The sequence below is a fragment of the Piliocolobus tephrosceles genome, chromosome 1 (genome assembly GCF_002776525.5).
Source record: "Piliocolobus tephrosceles isolate RC106 chromosome 1, ASM277652v3, whole genome shotgun sequence".
Taxonomy (NCBI): domain Eukaryota; kingdom Metazoa; phylum Chordata; class Mammalia; order Primates; family Cercopithecidae; genus Piliocolobus; species Piliocolobus tephrosceles.
Genome location: NC_045434.1, coordinates 32,591,189 through 32,613,149, shown reverse-complemented (window position 1 = coordinate 32,613,149; position 21,961 = coordinate 32,591,189). Strand labels below are relative to the sequence as shown.

The 21,961-nt window shown below is 36.3% G+C and overlaps 1 protein-coding gene and 1 non-coding gene across 8 annotated transcripts in view; both read left to right on the top strand.

Moving 5' to 3' along the window:
• The window catches only part of COP1 (COP1 E3 ubiquitin ligase), a 264,958-nt gene that overhangs the window by 231,372 nt on the left and 11,625 nt on the right, over positions 1–21,961 (top strand). The window contains exon 19 of one of the 7 annotated variants that reach the window (XM_023207220.1): positions 21,148–21,232. The exons of the other annotated variants lie outside the window; for them this stretch is intronic. Coding sequence (XP_023062988.1) covers positions 21,148–21,232 — 85 coding nt within the window. The remainder of the gene's footprint in view (positions 1–21,147; positions 21,233–21,961) is intronic. 7 annotated transcript variants of the gene reach the window in all.
• Positions 9,502–9,644, top strand: LOC111539402. Its single transcript, XR_002730672.1, has one exon.

Genomic DNA, 21,961 nt, shown 5'->3' with positions numbered 1-21,961 from the left:
GAATTTCTCAGTGATTACCCTAGAGCTTACAATATGCCTTTCAAGTAATCTGAATCTTTCTTAAGTAGGATTGTACTACTTCAGGGGTTGTATAAGAACCTTACGACAATGTAACCTGAATTTCATCATACTATGCTTTGTGTTATTGTTTTTATGTATTTTACTTTTGCATACGTTACAACACACAATAAAATGTTGCTACTTTTGCGTTAAATAGTTATCTTTTAGAGAAGTTAAAAATAAGAAAAAATGAATATTAAACTTTATCTTCAATGTTCTTCATTTATTTGTATAAATCCAAGATGCTGACCTGCATCACATTCCTGATAACTTACCTTAGCATTTTCTGTAGAGTAATTTGCAGACAGTGAATACCCTCAGCTTTTGTTTTTCTGAGAAAAATAATTTATTCTTCCTTTTTGAAAGATATTTTTGCTAGGTGTTAAACTCTGGATTGACAGATTATACCATTGTCTTCTTGCTGACATAGTTTCTCAAGAGAAGTCTGATGTAATTCTTACCTTTGTTCCTCTGTATATAACATGTCTCCTTTTTTTCTCTTACTTTCTTAAAGATTTTATCTTTGATTTTTCTGCAGTTTCTATATGATATGTTGAGATGTTGCTTCATCTTGCTTGGTGTTCTCTGAACTTCTTGAATATGGATTTGGTCTCTGCTCTTAATTTTGGGAAATTCTCACTTGTTATTTCTTCAAATATTTCTTCTGCTACCTTTTCTCTTCACCTGGAATTCTAATTATTATGGGTGTGTTAGCCCGTTTGATACTGTTTCATAGCTCTTAGATGCCTATTTTGTTTTGTTTTTGCAGTCCTTAGTTCTTTGTATTTTATTTTGGGTGATTTCATTTCTGCATTGTCTCATGTTTTTTTTTTTTTTTGAGATGGAGTCTCACTCTGTCACCCAGTCTGGAGTGCAATGGCACTATCTTGGCTCACTGCAACCTCCACCTCCCAGGTTCAAACAATTCTCCTGTCTCAGCCTCCTGAGTAGCCAGGACTACAGGCACACACCAACACACCCAGCTAATTTTTGTATTTTTAGTAGAGACGCAGTTTCACGATGTTGGTCAGACTGGTCTCAAACTCCTGACCTCAGGTGATCCACCTGCCTCAGTCTTCCAAAGTGCTGCGATTACAGGCCTGAGCCACTACACCCAGCCCATGTATTCTTTCCTTAACTGTTTGAAGACTGCTGATCATACCACCAAAAGCATTTTTTATTTCTGTTACTATGTTTGTTTATTTCTAGGATTTCTCTTTGATTCTTTCTTATACTTTAATCTCTTCTCTCAAATTACCTATTTGATCTTAAACGTTTTCTACCTTTTCCATCAACCCCTTTAACCATATTAATCATCATTATTTTATTTCATACAGTTTTAACATTTGAACTGGGTGTTGTAACTGAGTTTCATTTAATGATTGCTTTGTCTCCTCAGATTCTGTTTTTCTCTGAATGCCTGTAATTTTTGGTTCAAAGCCAGGCATATTATATAGGACAGTAAATACTGAGGTAAATATTTTTTACACTTTTTTCTGCCCAACCTTCAGTGCGGGAGTTGTATTAACTTAGGATAAGGTTGTTTTGAAGTTTGATATTGTTGTGGTTACTCTCAGTGCACCTCAAGTTTCAGTTTTGTTTAGATTATCAGTTAGTTTGCCAGAGAGTTTTTCTCACTGTTTTCTTTGTTGGGTTTTTGGTCTTTCTCCTTTGAACTCCTTTCCAGAAAGAATGTGTCTCTTGTAGCAGTATGGGCTATATTCTGTTGTTTTCTCTCACTGCTTGTTTATATGATGGGAGGGATAGAGGAGGAGAGGTGTTCACTGATGTTCCAATTAATCTTCGGTAAAAGTCATTGAGCCTAGGTATTGGGGATATGTGGACTTTATCATTGTTTCTGTCCCTCTTCCAAATGAAGGGCAATTTTTGTTTGTTTCCTGTTTCTCTCTCCCAGCTGCAATAGATGTCCTTTAGGGCCCTCAGGCTATCATTCCCCTCTTCCCATCCACTTTTATCCTACAGACTAATCTTTTTGTTCTGTAGGGCACATAAGGAAGATGTATCTGGGTGGCATTTTGGCAATGGTTGCTGTTAACTTCCCTAACCGATACCATATCAAAAACCTTTTTCCAGGATTCTCCTCAGTCTTCCCTGATGTTCATAGATGAAAAGCCTGCAGGAAGGGGCACTTCCCTACCCTTAATGTCTGTGGCCCTCAGGGCTTCATAGCCATGGTAGCCCATCTATATATTCAGCCTTTAGTATTAAACGTTTTTAGCTAATTCTTTCTACTAGCTGATCAGCCGTTTCTGTGCCTGGTACACAAATGCTCAGAAACTATTATCACAGGTACCAGACTCTCAATTTTCAGGTTGTTTTGCCTGTGACGTTAGTTCCTAAAATGTTTAAGAAATGTTATTAATTTGTAGTTGTCCAGCTTTCTTGATGTTTTTCTTGTTGCATTGCTCTTTCTAGTTCTCTCTCTCTCTTGAAACTCAGCCCTCTGGTTTGTAACACTCATATTACTTCTACCAGATTGAATATAAGGACTTAAAAATAATTACTTTAATTATCTTAGACTTATTTATTATTTAAATTCATGAATGCTCACCATATTTCTAAACTGCATTAAGAGAAATATTCTTGGCCGAGCACAGTGGCTCACACCTATAATCCCAACACTTTGGGAGGCCGAGGTGGGTGGATCACCTGAGGTCAGGAATTCTAGACCAGCCTGACCAATGTGGAGAAACCCCATCACTACTAAAAATACAAAGTTAGCCAGGCGTGGTGACGCATGCCTGTAATCCTAGCTATTCAGGAGACTGAGGCAGGGGAATTGCTTGAACCCAGGAGGTGGAGGTTGCAGTGAACCAAGATCATGCCATTGCACTCCAGCCTGGGCAACAAGAGCGAAACTCCATCTCAAAAAAAAGAGAAATATTCTTATAATATTTTAAGGATGGTTATCATTTTCAAAATATGTATAATACATATCAGAACAATTAAAAACCTCTTTCAGATCTTTTATTTTCCTGTTACCTATGCTGCTAGTTCTCTAGCCTCCTCTTACACTCCCCTTTCCCAGTACTGCCATCTGGACTGCCCTTGCCCCACATACCACATTTAATTGTTCAGTCTAGTGACAAAAGTAATCTTAATTACGAAAGATAATTTAGTTTCTGAATTTGTAGTAGCAATGACATCATCTATTTGGAATGAAGATTTCACTACAAGTTTAGCTAGGAGTGAGAATTTTTAAAGGGTAGGGAAAATATTTAGGCTGTCCAGAAGTTGTGATGTGACATGATCTTAACTATTAAGGACTTTTAAATTATTTATTTTTAAATAATGAATGTTCCCCTAATAATTCATCTGACTTTATATATGCAACTCACGTGTGTGAACACATGTTTATGCTAATTTGGAATTCTACTTATGAACCAAAGGAGTTGCTATAGAAATTCAAACAATGTAGTCTATTGCATTGACTTAACTATCACATGGAAAATATTGGATTAAATTTCTAAAATTTTAAGCACAGTCCTATCCTTTGGCATTTCATAAATTTAAAGACTTTGGATCTTATAAATGCAAAACCAGATTGGTATGTATCTAAGCACAAGCTTAATCTTGTTTTTCCTTTAATATATGTTGAATCCATCCTTATTTCCAACCCTGTGACTCCACCACCTGCCTTTAGTTCAAGCTCCTGCCATTTAGTTTAGTTTATCTCCTGCTATTACTTCTTAATAGTTCTAGACTCATTTATCTCGCCGTTTAAAATCTGTTAGTGTTTCCCCAATGGTTACAGAATAAGATCTAAACTTTATGTGACATCTAACAACCTTCTTCATGAGGCCCCCACCTCCCTCTCCAACTCAATCACTTACCACTTGCATAAGCACATTTTACACTCCAGCAATGTGAACTGCCTATAGGATCCTCAAGCACCCAATGCTGGGTTTTTGTTTGCTTGTTTGTTTTCATCTTTGTGCTTTAGATCTTGCTGCTCACTGTGCCCAAATACCCTTTCCTGCACTTCTGTTTGTTACATATGGTAATGCCATTATACTGGAACTTTACACAGTGCTGAGTTTTGTAGCCACAAAAACATTAGAGTATTCATTGGGTAGATAAATACCATTAGATTGATCTAGACTTACTTTTGGCCATTGTAGAAATTATGTATATCACATCTCTAAAGAGGGTGTTTTTCAAACTTACTTGAACATTTCTGGTGGTAGGGAGCTCCTGCTTTACAAGGCAACCCATTATATATTTCAAAAACTCTAAATCTTACAGAGTTGTCTCACAAGAACAGCCCTAATTTCTTCTTTCCATCACTTGTAAACAGTATATACTTTAAAACGTGTAACACTTAGCAACTTGTAGCTCTGCATGCAGTAAAATTCAGCATTTTCTGAATTAATTTTTACTGTGTTGAATCTACTCTTTACCTCAGTTTGAATTATTTAGTGATGTAGTATCACTTGAAAATGTTGGTAGAGAGTTCTAAACTGCATTCTATGAAGTTATGCTGACTTCATCTATTTTATTTTCATGGGCTGGTTTAAAATATGAAAATAGAAAGATGAAAGAAAAGATTAGTACATGTAAACTATAGAAGTTTAGGTAACAACCCAGCCCTGAATTTCCCATTTCATCTTCTTTTATTTTAAATTCTCAATATATATCCATTTGCAAAGTTAACTCTTTTACTAAACTGTCATGACCCATTTGTGTAATTCAGACTCTAGTGCTGATTGTTAAAAATTAGACTTGTAAAAGTGTTAAAAAAATAAGGCTTGGCCAGGCGTGGTGTCTCATGCCTGTAATCCCAGCACTTTGGGTGGCTGAGGCGGGCAGATCACCTGAGTTTGGGAGTCCGAGACCAGCCTGACCAAGATGGAGAAACCCTGGCTCTACTAAAAATACAAAATTACCCAGGCGTGGTGGTGCATGCCTGTAATCTCAGCTACTCGGGAGGCTGAGGCAGAAGAATCACTTGAACCTGGGAGGCAAAGGTTGTGGTGAGCCAAGATCGTGCCATTGCACTCCAGGCCCGGCAACAAGAATGAAAAACTCTGTCTCAAAAAAATAAATAAATAAGGTTTATGTGCAGTCATTCTCAATAAAGTAAAAAGCTTCCTAAGGTTAGAAATTCTTGTCATTTTTGGCTGGGAACAGTGGCTTACACCTGTAATTTCAGCATTTTGGGAGGCTGGGGTGGGCGGATCACCTGAGGTCAGGAATTTGAGACCAGCCTGGCCAACATGGTGAAACCCATTCTCTACTAAAAAATATAAAAATTAGCTGAGTGTGGCCATGGGCACCTGTAATCCCAGCTACTCGGGAGGCTAAGGCAGGAGAATCAACTCCATTCTGGCAGCAGAGCCAGACTCTGTCTAAAAAAAAAAAAAAAAAAAAAAAAATCCTTGTATTTTTTTATTGCTGCTCTCTGGGCCTCATATGGGATCTGTTAAGCAGTTATTCGGTGAATTCTTTCCTGCTCACTTCCCTCTCACTAGCCACCTGACCAAAAGCAGAAAAATACATCTTGGTTTTCCCTCTGAGTTCAATATTTGTAGATAGTTTCAACATGCATATTAGTATTTTTCAAAGTATGGTCTATTGATCACCTGCTTTAGAATTATTGGTTACTTGGGATATGAATTGAGATTTTAAATTTCTAAACCCTATACTTGTTATATTTTGACTTTCTGAAGGTCAGGACCAAGAACCACCTTTTGTATTTGTTGTTGCTGTTGTTGTTATAGTTTACATAATTCTCTCCTTTTGTTTAGTAGCCTAGAATTGCATGGGAGAAGCAAAGATCCCATCTCTGTCACATCCAATCTTGAAGCCACCTGGGGAAATTTACAAGTGCCATAGTGTTCCCATCTGGAAAGAAAATGCCAAAGTGTTTCCAACAGTCACTGCTGCAGACCTATTTCTTTCTTTATAGGAGTGATTAAGTACTGTCTCAAACCCTCCTGAGTGCCACATCAGGAGGCACTCCATGGTCTGTTGGTCACTTTGGAAGATGTAGAGACTAAATCCAAGGGAGACATTAGGTAATAGGCCAGGGTTCTCATCAGTCTCCTCAGTAGCAAATACGAAGGCTAGAACATTCTGATAGTGCTCATGATTAATTGGAACATTACGGCTGGAGCCAAAGATCTGTCTCCTAAAAGGTACTATGTTCTGATGTTTTTTACAACCAAATTCCATAAAACACTGACTGCTATATTACAATGGATGCAACTCAGAAATAGCTCATGGGAAGAAATGCATAGGGCAAGGTATTGGAGAGTGGCGGGTGGAGTACATGGAAGAATAGGTCTGTGCTGTTGACTGTTGGAAACACTTTGGCATTTTCTTCCCAGATGGGTGCCCTCCTAGTACCTCAATGTTTTCACCAACCTGGAGGCCCTGGAACCTCCATTTTCAACAAACTCCCTTTGGGATTTATATATAATAAAGTGCTATAAAATACCAGTTTTGAGCTCTTTTCTACTGTATATTTGCTTAAGAATTTGCTAAATGAATAAATTTTAGCTGATTAAGTTTTCAAGGGCCCAAATGACCAAAATAAGAACTTACATTAAGACTGAAAATATAACAAATGAGGTTAATTTAAGTCAGGCAGTGAGTTTTTGGAGAATATATTCTCTACAACAAAAAAAAGTTACTACAAAATACCTTTACAACTTTGACATATTGACATCCTTATTTCCTTCCCGCTTTATCAGTCTTTCTAAGTCATTTAGGTCTAAAACCCCAGAATCGTTATTATTGCATCTCTTTATCTTCCATCTAATTATTCATCAAATAGCAGTAATTCTTTCTTCGAAATATCTTCTATATTTATCTTTGTTTTCGTTTCTGCTTTTCATTGCCTCATTCCTGTTCCTTACCCTTCCCCTTCTCTCAATTTACTTCTAACATCTTTATGTCCCCTTCGATCGGCCTTTGTGCACTGTCAAATGTTCATCTTTATACAGAGATATTCAATCAAACATTGCTTGTTACCTTTAGTTGACCCAGGTCTTTCAGAAAAGTTTTTTTCAAATTCAGCGTTTGCGTGTACCTCTATCTGGTATATGTTGGCCAACACTAAAAATAAGGGGAAATTTTGATAAATATATTACCTTGTTATATATTAACAAGGTATATATAACAAGGTTATATATTAACAAGGTATAAGAACTTGTTATTTGATCTATTTCACTTCAGATATCTTTATCTAATTTTAAAATTATATTTACCCTTACTATTAAATATGATCCTTAAGAAAATTCAGTACCAATTATGGGAAAAAGTACAATAGAAAAAAAATACTCAAAGGTAGCTCAGATTTCAAAATTTACTAGTATTTACAAAATTAGCCTTTATAATAAGTATAGAATAATCACAGATACGATTTTAAATGTCATTCCTGTACTACTTCTTAACTGCTCTATTCCTTGAACTCATGTGTTTGCACTTAGACTATCGTATCTAAACTATTACATTCAAGATTTTCAATAATCTAATATAATGCTCTCCATCTAACTTTATTTCTGTTTTCTAACACAGTTCACCAACACAGTTCACCTACTTCATTAAGAAAGTTTCTTCATTGTCCCATACTATTCCCATTCTGGCTTCTAAACTCATATTCGTGTTGTTCTTCATATTGCCTTGTCCTCTTATTTCTGCTTAACTAAATTCTCATCATTCGTTAGCCAAATCACTGCTTTTCTTTCCCTCTTTTAACCATTTTATCTCCTTGGTTTCTGGTTTCTCACAGCTATTGATGACCCTATAGAATGCAGTCTACCAACTGATGTTCAAATTCATCTTGAATTGTTTGTTGTGTGTCATTAGTGTTGCCCCAGGTACATTCCTTGCTTCAACTTGGAGAGCCAAACAATATAAACACTAGCAGCTACCAGAGTAAGAGCTACTTAGTTTTCTAGGAAAGAGGAGTTAAAGATTGAGTTAGAATAAAATTTAAGTCTGCCTAACCTGGGGAGCCTACTTTAATCAATTTCATAAGGTCATAAATATACTGACTAGAATAATACACTAGTATTATTACTACTAGTACACTGTGATACTGATAGTACTGATACTAATAGTACTATCATTGCTTGAGATAACTACCCTTTAACTGTAAATAAATTAAGGTTATATGGTATTTTAGTAAAAGTAACTACCATTTATTTGTTTGGTGCCTATAACATGCCAGTTACTCTTTGGTTACATGCTGTAAGGGAGAAAAGATTTTTCTCACCTATTGCTTGATTCATGACAGAGACCTCTGTAAGTTTTACATGACATAGAAGTTTTACATGACACAGAAGGCTTTAGAAATGACGACCCAAAGAATGGGCAAACTTGTGTATGTTTATGCTTAGGTTTGATGAAGAAATGAATAGTCATGGAGAATTATGATTGGAGGACAAAGGGGTATGTTCTAATGGTAATAAACTGGGGGCAACTTGCAAGACCTGTTTGTTCAGCTTCCTCTCTGTGCCTGTGTCTCCAAAGATAAGGGCATTCCTTTCCTCCAGGTAAGGTTAGGCACCTCTAGAATGAGAATCTTATGACCTGCTTCAGTGGGAGGGCAGAGAATTCTTTTATGACCTGCTTCAGAGGAGAAGTGTGGGAGAAGGTCTTCCTGCTTGTGCTGTTTTTTCAAATACCAAGGTGCCTTCTTGTAGGTAGTGTGTTGTGATCCCTAACAGTGCTCTACTGTGTTTTCCTTGAATCTTCATAAAGAGTCTCCCTAAGATTATCTGCTTTATATTTGGAGAAATTGAATGGTCTAAAAGGATTAAGCAGAACCAAATTTCAAATCCAGGTTTTCATGCCTTGAATGTATTGCTTTTTCTGTTACATGGTATTCCCCAAATAGTACTGAATTCTAGAATCAGCTTTGCCAGAGTAGTCTGGAGAGTGAATAACTCTTTTAAATATGCACAGTTCTATGCTCAGAGGAGCTCTTCTCAGTATTAATCAGCAGTGCAGTCATTTTTTTCCCCATCATACTTGTCATTGTAAGCACATTGTTCTCAAGCTTTATTCAAAAGATCATCCAGAATCCAGAGATATTAACTATTAACATGTGCTGCAAGTTGAAAGTGTTTAGAGATAATATTTGAGTACAGTAGGGCAAGGATAAGTTGTTTACGGCCAGTTGGCGAGAAGACTTTGGAAAGCATTGAGAATGAAAGGAATGATGAATGTATGTATTCTTTTGTATCTAAATCCTTCTTCCCTTGTGTATGTTCTTTACAGCCTTTTCTCCCTGAATAAGGATCACTTTGATTTTGTATGCTAAGTGTGCCTTCTTAATATTATCTGAATCCTGATTTTGTATTTATCTTATTTGACTGCATTAAAGTATATTTAAATGACAATTTGATGCAGTTAGGTAATTGGAATATAAAAGACTGGTTAACAAAAATCTTAATAATGAAGCACACCAAAAATGGAAGCTGCAGGAACCAACCATGTGGACAAATGAAAAAATGCCTGTTGTCTACAGATTGCAGCAATCCTACATAAACATATGGAGGTCTCTGTCTGGCTTAGGACAGCTGGCTAAGTCTGATCGTTCCCCTCCATACAACCTTTAAAACTGCCATTCTAATTACTTGCTTTCCTTGCTATTTTATTCAGTATCTGTGCTGGTTATTAGTACTGTATTATTTTTTAAATGGGCAACCAAGTAAAGTTACCTGTGTATCCATCTGAACTGGTTTTTGAGGTATGTTATGAGTTTTGAAAATAGGTATTATTTGCTTATTTAAGGAACCTACAACCAGGAAGTAGAATGCATGTAGAAATATTAGTCTTCTCTTGCCGGGCATGGTGGCTCACACCTGTAATCCCAGTACTTTGGAGGTCAAGGCAGATGGATCACTGAATGTCAGGAGTACAAGACCAGCCTGGCGCCAACATGGTGAAACCCCGTCTCTACTGAAAACACAAAAATTAACCAGGTGTGGTGGCAGGCGCCTGTAATCCCAGCTACTTGAGAGGCTGAGATGGGAGAATCACATGAACCTGGGAGGCGGAGGCTGCAGTGAGCCGAGATTGTGCCACTGCGCTCTAGGCTAAGTGATGGTGCAAGATTTCATCTCAAGAAAAAGAAAAAAGAAATGTTATTCTTCTAAGGGGCCACATTGGCCTAACTAATTGAGGGTTACCAGTAAAGGTCAATACTTTAGATATGAAGGAGCTAATCAGAGATAGCTTCCATGAAGTTTTTCTCATTAAGAAAGTGATTTTTCCAAAATCCAATTTATGTAATTTTTTAAGGCTGTAACCAAAGTTCAGAAAGAACCATTTGCAGAGGAAAGCTGGCTGCTAAGTATTAACCTTTTTAGTACTGAATTTAAAATCTTGTTTTTTCCTGGTGTGTGTTTTGCTGTAAGTTGTGGGGAGAGGTTGCTCCCACCTACCTCCCCTGCCTTCTACAACTTACAGCAGCCACAGCTGGGCCGGTCGGTCGGTCAGTGGGTCGGTCGGTTGGTTGGTTGGTTTTTTGAGACTGAGTTTCACTCTGTCACCCAGGTTGGAGTGCAGTGGCGTAATCTCAGCTCATTGCAACCCCCACCTCTCCAGTTCAAGCAATTCTCCTGCCTCAGCCTCCTGAGTAGCTGGAATTACAGGCGACTGCCACCAAGCCCTGCTAATTTTTGTGTTTTTAGTAGAGATGGGGTTTCAATGGCATGGTGTCTCATGCTAATAATCCCATCACTTTGGGAGGCTGAGGCGGGTGGATCACCTGAGGTCAGGAGTTCAATACCAGCCTGGGTTTATTTATAACTCATTGTATGAGGATCGTTGTTTGTGGTTCTGAAATCCCGTATTTCTTACCCTGAACAGTTTTTGCATTAGACAGTTGTCAAATGAGTAGCCATACTTTTCTAGATCCTTTAGAAGTCCACTGTTTTGTTCATTCTAATGAACAATCTTAAGATTTTCTAAGGAAGGATACTAGTGGAGAAGAAAGAAGAGATTTGGGATTAACTGATTTTGAAAGTGTTCCGTTGTGATGAGGAAATTCCAGTTTGCCAGATCTCAAATTGGGATTTTGTGTATGGGACGTGGGGGACTGGAAGGAGAGTGGGAATTTGGCCTGTCAATGCAATGTATATTGACTGTGGAACACTCTTTACCACTTTGGTTCTGTGGCCAAGCCTTTTCCTCTGATGATATCACTTGAAATCCATATAGGGAGATATATAAAAGACCAAATTTTCCGTTTAACAGGGCTTTTAAGAACCTAGGCTTATGAGATTTGAAATGTAATGTATATTTATAATGTATGAGAACTGAGGCTGTCTTGTACATAGTCAATGACCACCCAAGACACCTTTCTCCTTCCTTCCATTTTGCTTTGGTAAATTCAGGATGAAGCCCAGGCATGTGATAAGCTTACTGGGTCATTATGACTCAGATCAGCATTGGTATATTTCTCAGTTTTCACAAGTTGATTCCTGGCTTTGCTATTTCTTAGCTGTGTGTGTGAATTTGGAAAAGTTATTAAGCCTTAGACTTTGTAAATTGATGATAAAAATAATATCTTCCTCATTGGGTTGCTATGCAGATTAAGTGAAGTAATCCATATAAAATTCTTAACTAAGTCACTGACCTATAGTGCTCAATAAATATGTGATAATGATACAGGTTTTTAAGTGTGTGTGTGTGTGTGTATGTATATTTGTAAGATAGTAAAAGGAGACACAGATCTTAGAATCTCAAATTCACAGAGTTCATTTATTGTCCGTCTTGCAAACACAATTCGGACAGCTAATTCACTCAACCCCCTTGGATTTTTTATAGAATGCAGGGAAGGCTAACTAACATTTTAGTTTAAAGAGCAAGACCTTTTATTGATAAATTGTAGTTTTGTGTTCATTCTTTCTTCGACATATTTATATATATTTTTACCAAGTCAACTCTGAAAAACCACATACTGAAAGAAAGGTCAGGGACAAAAAGAAACTCTTCGGCTTACAAATGGCATTTAAAAACCTTTGAAGATGATATTGGAACCTATGTTTGAATATCTTTGTATGGGCTCTCACTTGGTTCCCAAATGCAGCATAGATTTATGTCTAGAATAAAGTAAAGAAACACTCTGGTCAAATAGGGGGATTCTTACGGTGAATCAAACCCAGATAAGTGGCCAGGTGTGGTGGCTCACGCCTGTAATCCCACCACTTTGGGAGGCCGAGGCAGGCGGATCACGAGGTCAGGAGTTCAAGACCAGCCTGACCAACATGGTGAAACCCCGTCTCTACTAAAAATACAAAAATTAGCTGGGTGTGGTGGCACGCACCTGTAATGCCAGCTACTTAGGTGGCTGAAGCAGGAGAATCACTTGAACCCAGGAGGTGTAGGTTGCAGTGAGGCAAGACTGCACCACTGCACTCCAACCTGGGTGACAGAGCGAGACTCCATCTCAAAAACAAACAAAAAAAAAAACAAAACCCAGATAAGCGAAATGGATTTAACTCTGAGCTCCAAAAACAAAAGAAATTTGAATTTTAAAAGATGTACTAGAAAGTGCTTTAAATAAAATAATGATTTTGCATGTCAGGAAATCAACAATGACCCAATAGGATGAAGTAACAAAATGTCAGCACGAGTGATGAAATTGGACAATTGAATAGTATCACTTAACAAGGTGTTGAACAAAGAAAAATTTTAAGAATCTCTGTATCTTATATCTGTATTTCTTGTCAAGGGCAAGGGAAAGGATGTTCATAAGGCAACTATAGATCATGCATCAAAAGAAGGGCAAATTTATTTGAAATTGTTCTGTGGCTGCAGGATCCTGAGTGAAAATCAGATTTGACTATATACACAGTCCATGACCTCCTACATGAAGAGAGAAGCTATTTTAGTTTTCAGGATGCAATTGCAGTACAAATAGTAACAGTCCACCCTGAAGAGAAAAAAAAAAAATGAAGCAAAAGCCCATTCTTTTATGTTTATAATCTTGGTGTGAAAAAGAGCTTAAGGCAGGTATGCCCTTTTATTTTCAGTGGCATGAAATCATCTTTGTATGAGTGCAAATTAACACTGTCTTTTCTGGCAATGAGAAAACAAGACATTTGTGTTCATAAAGAGAATGCCTTTGTCCAAATAAGACAAGAGGCTCTTATGGAGAGAATATTAAGGAATTAACAGATGTAGTACAGATGGTGAGTTTTTTTGTGTGAAGCCTAGTTACCTCAAATTTTTATTGTCATCTTTATATTTATTTAAGGAAGGATATTAAATTCAGCCATGTTTCTCACTGTTCTGTGCCCTCCAGGGAGCTGTATTTGCAGATACTGTATGTTGTTCATAGTGATTTACCATTTCCATTTAATCAAATGCTTGTTAAAGGACTTAAATGGACATACAATTTAAACTTAGTGGGCACACTTTAAGAAGAAAATTCAGTACTTATAGGAAAATTGGTTTAAGGCAGAACTGCTTATAACTTCGCTAGCCATCTCAGCTGCAGTTTTTACTTTTAAGGGACAAATGTGAATAGTATTTCAGTGTACTTTACATTTTCTATGCCACTAATAGTGTTCTACCACTTGAAATGGGAACTAAACTTAAAAATCATCTTCTAGGCTTTTTTTCCCCAGTAAAATTTTCAAGGAACTTACCTTCCTTTGTCATTAAGTTGTTTTAGGGGAGAAAACATTTCTGATTTTTGTTGGGTTTTTTGTTTTGTTTTTAGATCCTTATTTAGCAAGATTGTGCTTTTAAACATCTAAGGGTAGAGGGTGGGATGTGTGCCATTTATTACCTTCTGTCTTGGGGTAATGTTCTGATTGAGAGTGCTGGAGCCAAGTAGCCAGGTTTGCCTCCTGTCACCATTAAGTATTAGCTGTAAGACTTTGGGGAAGTGATTTAACCTTTCCATGTTTCAGTTTCCTCTTTTGTGATATTAGGATAATAGTATCTTGCATGTAATATTCTGAAATAAAATTAGAAAATACATGGAAAGTACTAAGAAAATAGTTGGCACAAGGTAAATGATTGATCGGTAAATGTTGCTGTCATCTTTAACATTTTATATACTAATCCACATAACTGGACAACTGTACTTGTTTTTAGTTCATCAAATATTGTGCAATATGAAAATACATTATCTGCATTTAAGTGATTTACAACCTAGTAAATATAAATATTCATAAATAACTATAGTATGAACCTGAATGAAAGCAATCTTTGTAAGATCATTACCCCTGAAATTATTGACCCTGGAGGGAGGAGATTATTTCTAACTTGGAGAATGATGGAATACTTTATGAAGATAGGGGCTTTTGAGCTGGGCTTCATAAAGATATGAAGGGTTTCAGAAGTCTTAAGACAAAAGGAAAGGAAGGTGCCTGGACAAAAGACCATAAACAAACATATCTATTAAGTATCAACCAGGCAGTATACTAAGTGCTATCTTAATTTAAAATCATCATCATCAATCTTTTAAGGCATATATGCTTGAGTTCCTTTAAAAGTGAAATTGAGGCTCAGATTTGCCCAAGATTACACAGCTAAATAAGGGATACAGTTGGAATTAGAACCCAGGTCGGCCTGGCTCTAAAACCTACACCCTTTCTGCTATACTGCAGAAAGCTGGAGAACAGTATGAACAAAGGTGCAGATGAGGGAAAGTGCCATCGATGTTTAAGAAACTTCTAATAAAGTGTCTAAGTAGGATGGTGGAGTAGGGACTTTATTGAGAGATGAGACCAGAGAGTGTACCAGATGTTATAGTCTTGAATGCCATACAGAGGGGGAAAAAAAAAAAGAGTTTGGACCTTCTTCTGTAGGCATTAGATGCCTAAAGCCCACTGTGAAGATAATCCCATGAGAGTATTATAGCAGTGGGTGGAGTGCATTGTAATGAGAGATTAAAAATAGAGTCTACTCGGATAGGTTATTAAATAATTTAATTATTCAGGGTTTTTTTTTTTTTTTTCTGTGTTCAGTTTCCTTCTAGGGAATAAGAATAACAGAAAACACCTACATGTAACGTTCATGTTTTTCAAGATGTTAAGGTTGCCCTCACACATTTAAAAGAAAAAGTTTATTTGACGATGTTTCATTATATTCACTTCAAACAATAAGTTTTGAACTATGTTTGAGGATATAATCATTAACTTCTACCTTCTAGTACGCAACTTAATTTTTTTCCTGCTTTTCCAAGAATTCATTTATTTAACTTAATACATGTGAATTGAAGAGTTTTGTTAAGAGATAGGATTAAAGGAGATGACTCTAGGTGCCCAGGGAGGGGAGGTGCGGTGAGAGATGGCTGAAGGAATAGAACACCGGTGGGAAGCAAAGTTCTTTTCTACCTTCTTAGGTTCTCTGGCTGGGTCTGTGAGATAAACTGACAACTGATGGATTAACAGGAGAAAAGGCATACAAATTTATTTAATATTCAAAGTTTTGCATGAATCATCCACCAGGGGTGGGTTGGAATAGTGGGGGATGTGTCATAGAAAGAAAACCCCCAATGAAAAGGCTTGGTTTGGAGGGTTTTATACCATTTAGACAAGAAGACAAATTTAAAGGGAAGCAACAAGACAAAGGAAAGGGACTTTGAGCTTCTAGGAGTGATGAACAATAGGAAAGCAAATATTAATATATTAGAAACTAATGGTAGACAAGGGCTAGTTAGGAAGATTTGTTTGTGCAGATTCTTTCTCAGTACCATCTTATAATAATAATAAGGTTGTTATCTCTTGCCTGGTATGGGAAGTAACTGGGGTACAGGGAATTCCTCTCTTTCACAAGAGGAATTTATTATCTGTTTTCAGGCAGATAGGAGAGGAGCAGAAAGCTCTCCTCAGTTGCCTTGAACTCAAAATAATCTTTCCACCAGAGTAACATATTTTGGGATGGCGTATTCTGATCTACAACACCAAAGAAAAACTACTCCTATCTGTTTTTTGCATAAAGACAGTCACTGACTTTTGTTATCCATAAGTAAAATTCACAGATAAATGAATCTTATTTATTTTCTGACCCTGGTATGCTACAGTTTACATGCTTACCCTGCCTCATATTTTCATCTCATTAACTAATACACAAGCTACTTTCTCCACACAATTTGTCGGCATTCCAAAACCATTTTTTTCAAATTTATTCCATGTGTATGACCATGTCCCTTTGCCTAACATATCCATCTTTTCTCCCGTGAAATTTCAAGTTTTATTTTTCCTTTGTTCCATTTGTGATGTAATCTATGAAGCCTTTCTTATCTTTTCGAGGTAAAGGATCACTCTCTTTTACTTCCTCAGTTGCCCCTTTGAGCTCTATAATTTTTTTTTTTTTTTTTTTTTTTGAGACAGGGTCTCACTCTGTTACGCAGGCTGAAATGCAGTGGCCCAATCGAGGCCCATTGCAGCCTTGACCTCCCAGTCTCAAGTGACCTTCCCGCCTCAGCTTCCCAAAGTGCTGGGATTACAGGCATGAGCCATCACACCCAGCCTATTTCTTTCTGTTAGAAGTCCATTTCCCCTGTTGGCCTATGGTCTCAAGATCAGATGTCGTGAAACTCCAGGACCCAGCAAATTATCTGGCATGTGATATCTACCCTAATGGATGGATAATGATGGATGAATAAGATGGCATGAAATTAATGAACTTCATGCCAAAGTCACTATTGTATAATGAAACGACTGTGATGATTGAAAGTTACTCTCCTTGTGAATCAATCAGAGCATTTCTTTATGTCTTAGTCAGGGTTCTCCAAAGGGACAGAAGTAATAGGACATGTATAGTTAGATCTGTGAGAGGGTTTTTATTTGGGATATTAGCTCACACGATTATGGAGGGTGAGAAGTCCCATGATATGCCAGGGAGGCCAGTAGCATGGCAGAATGTAAGACTAAAGGCTTGAGAATTTGAGGGCCCATTGATGCAAGTCCCAGAGTCCAAAAGCCGGACAGTCTGGACTTCTGATGGCTGAGGGCAGGAGAAGAGTGTCCCAGCTCCAGGAGAGAGAGCAAATTCACCTTTCTGCTCCCTTTTTGGCCTATCCAGGCCCACAGCTGATGGGATGGTGCCTATCCACATTGAGGGCTGAACTTCCCCACTCTGTCAGCCAACTCACACACCAGTCTCTTCTGGAAACACCCTCTCAGACTTACCCAGAAGTAGTGCTCTGCCAGCTCTCTAAGTATCCCTTTATCCAGTCAAGCTGAAACCTAAAATTACCCATCACACTGTTACCTTGGACATCAGGAGTAGCTTTCTGGAGAAGCTTCTGTCGAAGCCAGTTTCTAAAGGCTGTGTTAGCCAGGGACTTGTAAAGGCCCTTTATAATGCAAACTTGACCATTTGGTGGAGTTGCTTTTGATGTTACCAGTACCATGTAATGTCCAAATCCAATAGCATATTATTACTAAACAGTCTTTTCATTTCCTCATGATTTTTGACAATTTTGGCTTGCTTCTCTTTCTTAAACTCTTCTTTTAGCCTTCATAATAGTCTTCTGTTTTGCTTCTTGCCCCTTTGTTCATTTTGGGTTCCTTTGCTTGCCTGCCTTGAACAACTAAGCCAGAAGCAATTTTCCCTCACTTAAAGATCACTTATAAGATGCATACTTTATGCCAGGCCCTTATGTATATGTCTGTTTGATCATAACAACAGTTCTGTTAGCTCAGTTTTATTAGCATTGTTTTATAGTTAAGGAGACTGAGATTCAGAGAGGTCAAGTAACGTGCCCGTAATGACAAGTTTAGAAGCGTTAGAGCTTTGAATTGAAATCTTTCAGGCTCCAAAGACGTTTAATCTACTCTGCCACTCTGTCTAGCCATCTATGTAGCATTTATGTTTCGTCCACATGTTCATTTGCTTTTAGGAATACAGATTGTCTTATATAATTCTTGTCCATTTCCTCCTGAAAACCAGTTACTGGCATGTCCATGAATATAGAAACCTCTGTAAAATTGTTTTTTCTGTAAGAGAAGCCTACAGACCTCTCTTAGGTGATGAAGAGGCTTAGAATTGAATATTAAATTTGGCTTGCCACTTAAAACAGAATGGAGTCTCAAGTTGGAAGTAGGGTTGTTTGTTAAACCTGAAACACAAAACAAGATAGAGGAGGATGTAACCACCAAATAGAAAACTTTTGACTCTGTACATTTTGAGAAAGCCCCAAAGGTGTATTTGATCTGTTACACAATTCCGATTTACATTAATGATGGTAATTTACCTAGAAAGATTTCACACCTGATAGTAGTTGACTCCCTAGGGAAATGAGAGACACTCAGTTTTCCCCTACTCTTTTGTACTGTTTGAATTTTTACCACATGTGTGTATTACCTATTCAAGTTAACCAATAAATGTATTTTTCTAAATAAGAGAAAGGTGTCTAGGTAGTCCTTCAGGAATCCGTTATTTATTATCGCCATTTTTAATCCAACCGTCTTGCTAAACTCTCTTATTCATTTTAATTATTTGTTTCTACATTCCTTGGATTTTTTATGCACACAATTAATTCATCCACAAATTAAGCTTAATGTCTGCTTTTCCAGTACTTATACCTTTATATCTTTTATTCATTTGCCTTATTTTGATGGCCAGAAAAATGTAATGTAAAGTAATGGGTATCTGGCATCCTTGACTTGTTCCTCACCAAAGGGAAAGCTTTTAAATATGTTATCATTAAGTATGTCTGCTGTAAGAGTTTTGTAGATATATACCCTTACAAAGAAGTTTCCTTCAGTTCTCAGTGTGCTGAGAATTCTTACCATAAATGAATGCTAAAGTATATTATTGTTTTTTGTACCTATTTAACATGATGTAATATTTTTCTTTCAAATATTGATCTAGTAGGTGAAATTAATTGTTTTTTTTAACCTAATATTAAACCAACCTTACATTCGCTGGAATAAGCCCAACTTGGTCAAGATTTATTCTCCTTATATATTGTTAAAATCAACTTGCTACTATTTTGTTTAGGATTTTTTCATTTGTCTTTATGAATAACATTAGCCTGTAATCTTTCCCTTTTTTGCATTGTCCATGTCAGGTTTAATTTCATGGGTATATTTGATTTCATGGGTATATTAACTTCATAAAGCAAATTAAGGAGTTCTTTCCTCCTATGATGTGGAAAGATTTGTATAATATGGAATTACTTCTTTCTTGAATATTTGGCTGAACTTGTAGATGAAGTCATATAAGCCTGAGGTAGAAATATTTTTGACTGTTGATTATGAATTTAATGCCGGTAGGATGATTCTTGCTTTCCATTTCTTCTTGATTAGTTGGGTAGGTTTTTGTAGGAATTTTTCCACTTGGCTTAAATGTTAAAATTTATTAGCATAAAGTCTTTTCAGTTTCTTTTTTCTATAAAGTTATTTATTCTCATTCTGAGGGAAGTCATTAATTTAACGTAATGCTTAACATTTGGAGAAAGAAATTTTAAAGAAGGATTATATTCTGATTTTGTTTAGTAGTTATCTCTTCTGGTTAATAAAAGGAGGAGAAATGTAAGGTGGAAATGTTTATCGTAGTAAATAACAAGGCTTATATATAAAACCATCTTTATAGTGAACAGGGAGAGAGGAATGACAAAAATCTTTACCTTTCTGTTTGATAATTCAGTGCTTTATTCTGGGGAAAAATATTTAGCTTCATAGCTGAAATGGCTTTGATATTATACTTAATGGTTACAGAGATCTCCTAAATATGGTAGTGGTAAGGGGTTTGTATATTATGTTGGGAAATCAGAAAATATCTAAATCATGGATAATGACTTTTAATTGTTAAAGACCAATATTGGATTTAAAGTTAACTTATAAAATACTTATTTGTTCTTGTGTGTTTGTTCCCAGCTTTTTAAAATTGATATTATTGAGATATAATTTACATAAATATAAACTACATACATTTTAAGAGTATTCAGTGAATTTTTACAAATATATACTTCAGTATAACTACTACCGTAATTCAGATATAACAACATTTTCATTACCCAAAAAGTTTTCTTATGTAACTTTGTAATCAGTCCCCTCCCCTTCTCTACTCCAAGCTACTAATGATCCACTTTATGTCATCATAAGTTAAGTTTTGCTTATTCTAGAATTTCATATAACAGGAATGATACAGTATGTAATTGTGCCTGGCTTCTTTTATTTAGCATGATATTTTGAAATGCTTGTGTTATTGCCTGTATCTGTAGTTCCTTCTTATTAGTAATCCATTTTATAACTGTGCAACAAATTTTCTATCTATTCAGCAATCGTTAATATTGCACTTGTTTCCAGTTTTGAACTATTTTTAATAAAGCTGCTGTAAACATTCATAAATGTTTATGTGACTATATACCATCATTTCTTTTGGATAAATACCTAGGAGTGAAATTAGGAGATCGTAGAGTAGGTGTGAGTTTAACCTTATAAGAAACTGTCAAACCTTTTTTCAAAGTTGTTGTCTTACATTCATTTGTCACTTAACAGTGGGGATACATTTTGAGAAATGCCATTAGGCAATTTGATTTCATCATTGCACAGACATCATAGAGTATACTTACCCACACCTGGATGGTATAGCCTACTACATACCTTAGCTATGTGGTATAGCCTGTTGCTCCTAGGCTACAAATTTGTACAGCATGTTACTACACTGAATAGTGTAGGCAGTTGTAACACAGTGGGGTTTGTGTGTCTAAACACAGAAAAGCTACAGTAAAAATACAATATAAAAGGTAAAATATGGTACCCCTGCCTAGGGCATTACCATAAATGGAGCTTGGCGGAGTAGAAGCTGCTCTGGGTGAGTCAGGGAGTGAGCGGTGAGTGAATGTGAAGGCCCAGACATTTTGTACATTACTGTAGACTTTATCCACACTGTATACTTAAGCTACACTAATTTATTTTAAATTTTTTTCTTTCTTCAGTACAAAATTAACCATAGCTTATTGTAACTTTTTACTTTATAATTTTAATTTTTTTCACTTTTTGACTCTTTTGTAATAACTTTTAGCTTAAAACACAAACACATTGTACAGCTGTACAGATTTTTCCTTATTCTGTAAGCTTTCTTCCATTTTTAAATGTATTTATTTATTTTTACTTTTTAAACATTTTTTTTGTTAAGGTCATCAACATCACCGTCTTATGCATCTTGTCCCATTGGAATGTCTTCAGGGACAATAACACACATAGAGCTGTCATCTCCTATGGTAACAATGCCTTCTTCTGGAATATCTCCTGGAGGACCTGCCTGAGCCTAGTTTACAGTAACTTTTTTTGTTAATAAGCAGAAGGAGTACAATCTAAATTAATGATTAGGAAGTATAGTACAGTAATCTTATTGGACCACCATCATATATGTGACCCATCGTTGACCAAAATGTCAAAAAGTGCATGACTATATTTTACACTCCTGCCAGCATCCTAAAATCATTCCATGTGTTACATATTTTTGCCAAAACTTGATATTGTCACTTTAAGAAAAAGATTTAGTTGTTCTAGTAAGTGTGGATGGTATTTTAAAATTTTTGATGAAGTCCAATTTATCAGGGTATTTTTTCTTTTATGATACATATTTTTTGCAGCCTAAGAAATAGTTGCCAACGCAAAGATTTTCTTTTTTTTTTCTTGAAGTTTTATTGTTTCAGCTTTTACATTTATGTCTTAGATCTATTTAGAATTAATTTTTGGAATGGTATGATAGAATGATTGAAGTTCATTTTTTCCTTATATACAGTTGATTTAGCACACATATGGTTGTTTCACATATCTGCAGTTGCTTCAACAGCATTTGTAAAAATTACTTTTTTTTTTTTTTTACTTGTCAAGTTGTTTTGAAATTCAGTTGATTATGGATGGATCTGTTTCTGGAATTTCTTTTCTGTTCCTTTGATTTATATGTCTAGCCTAATAATACCACACTGTATTGATTTCTAATG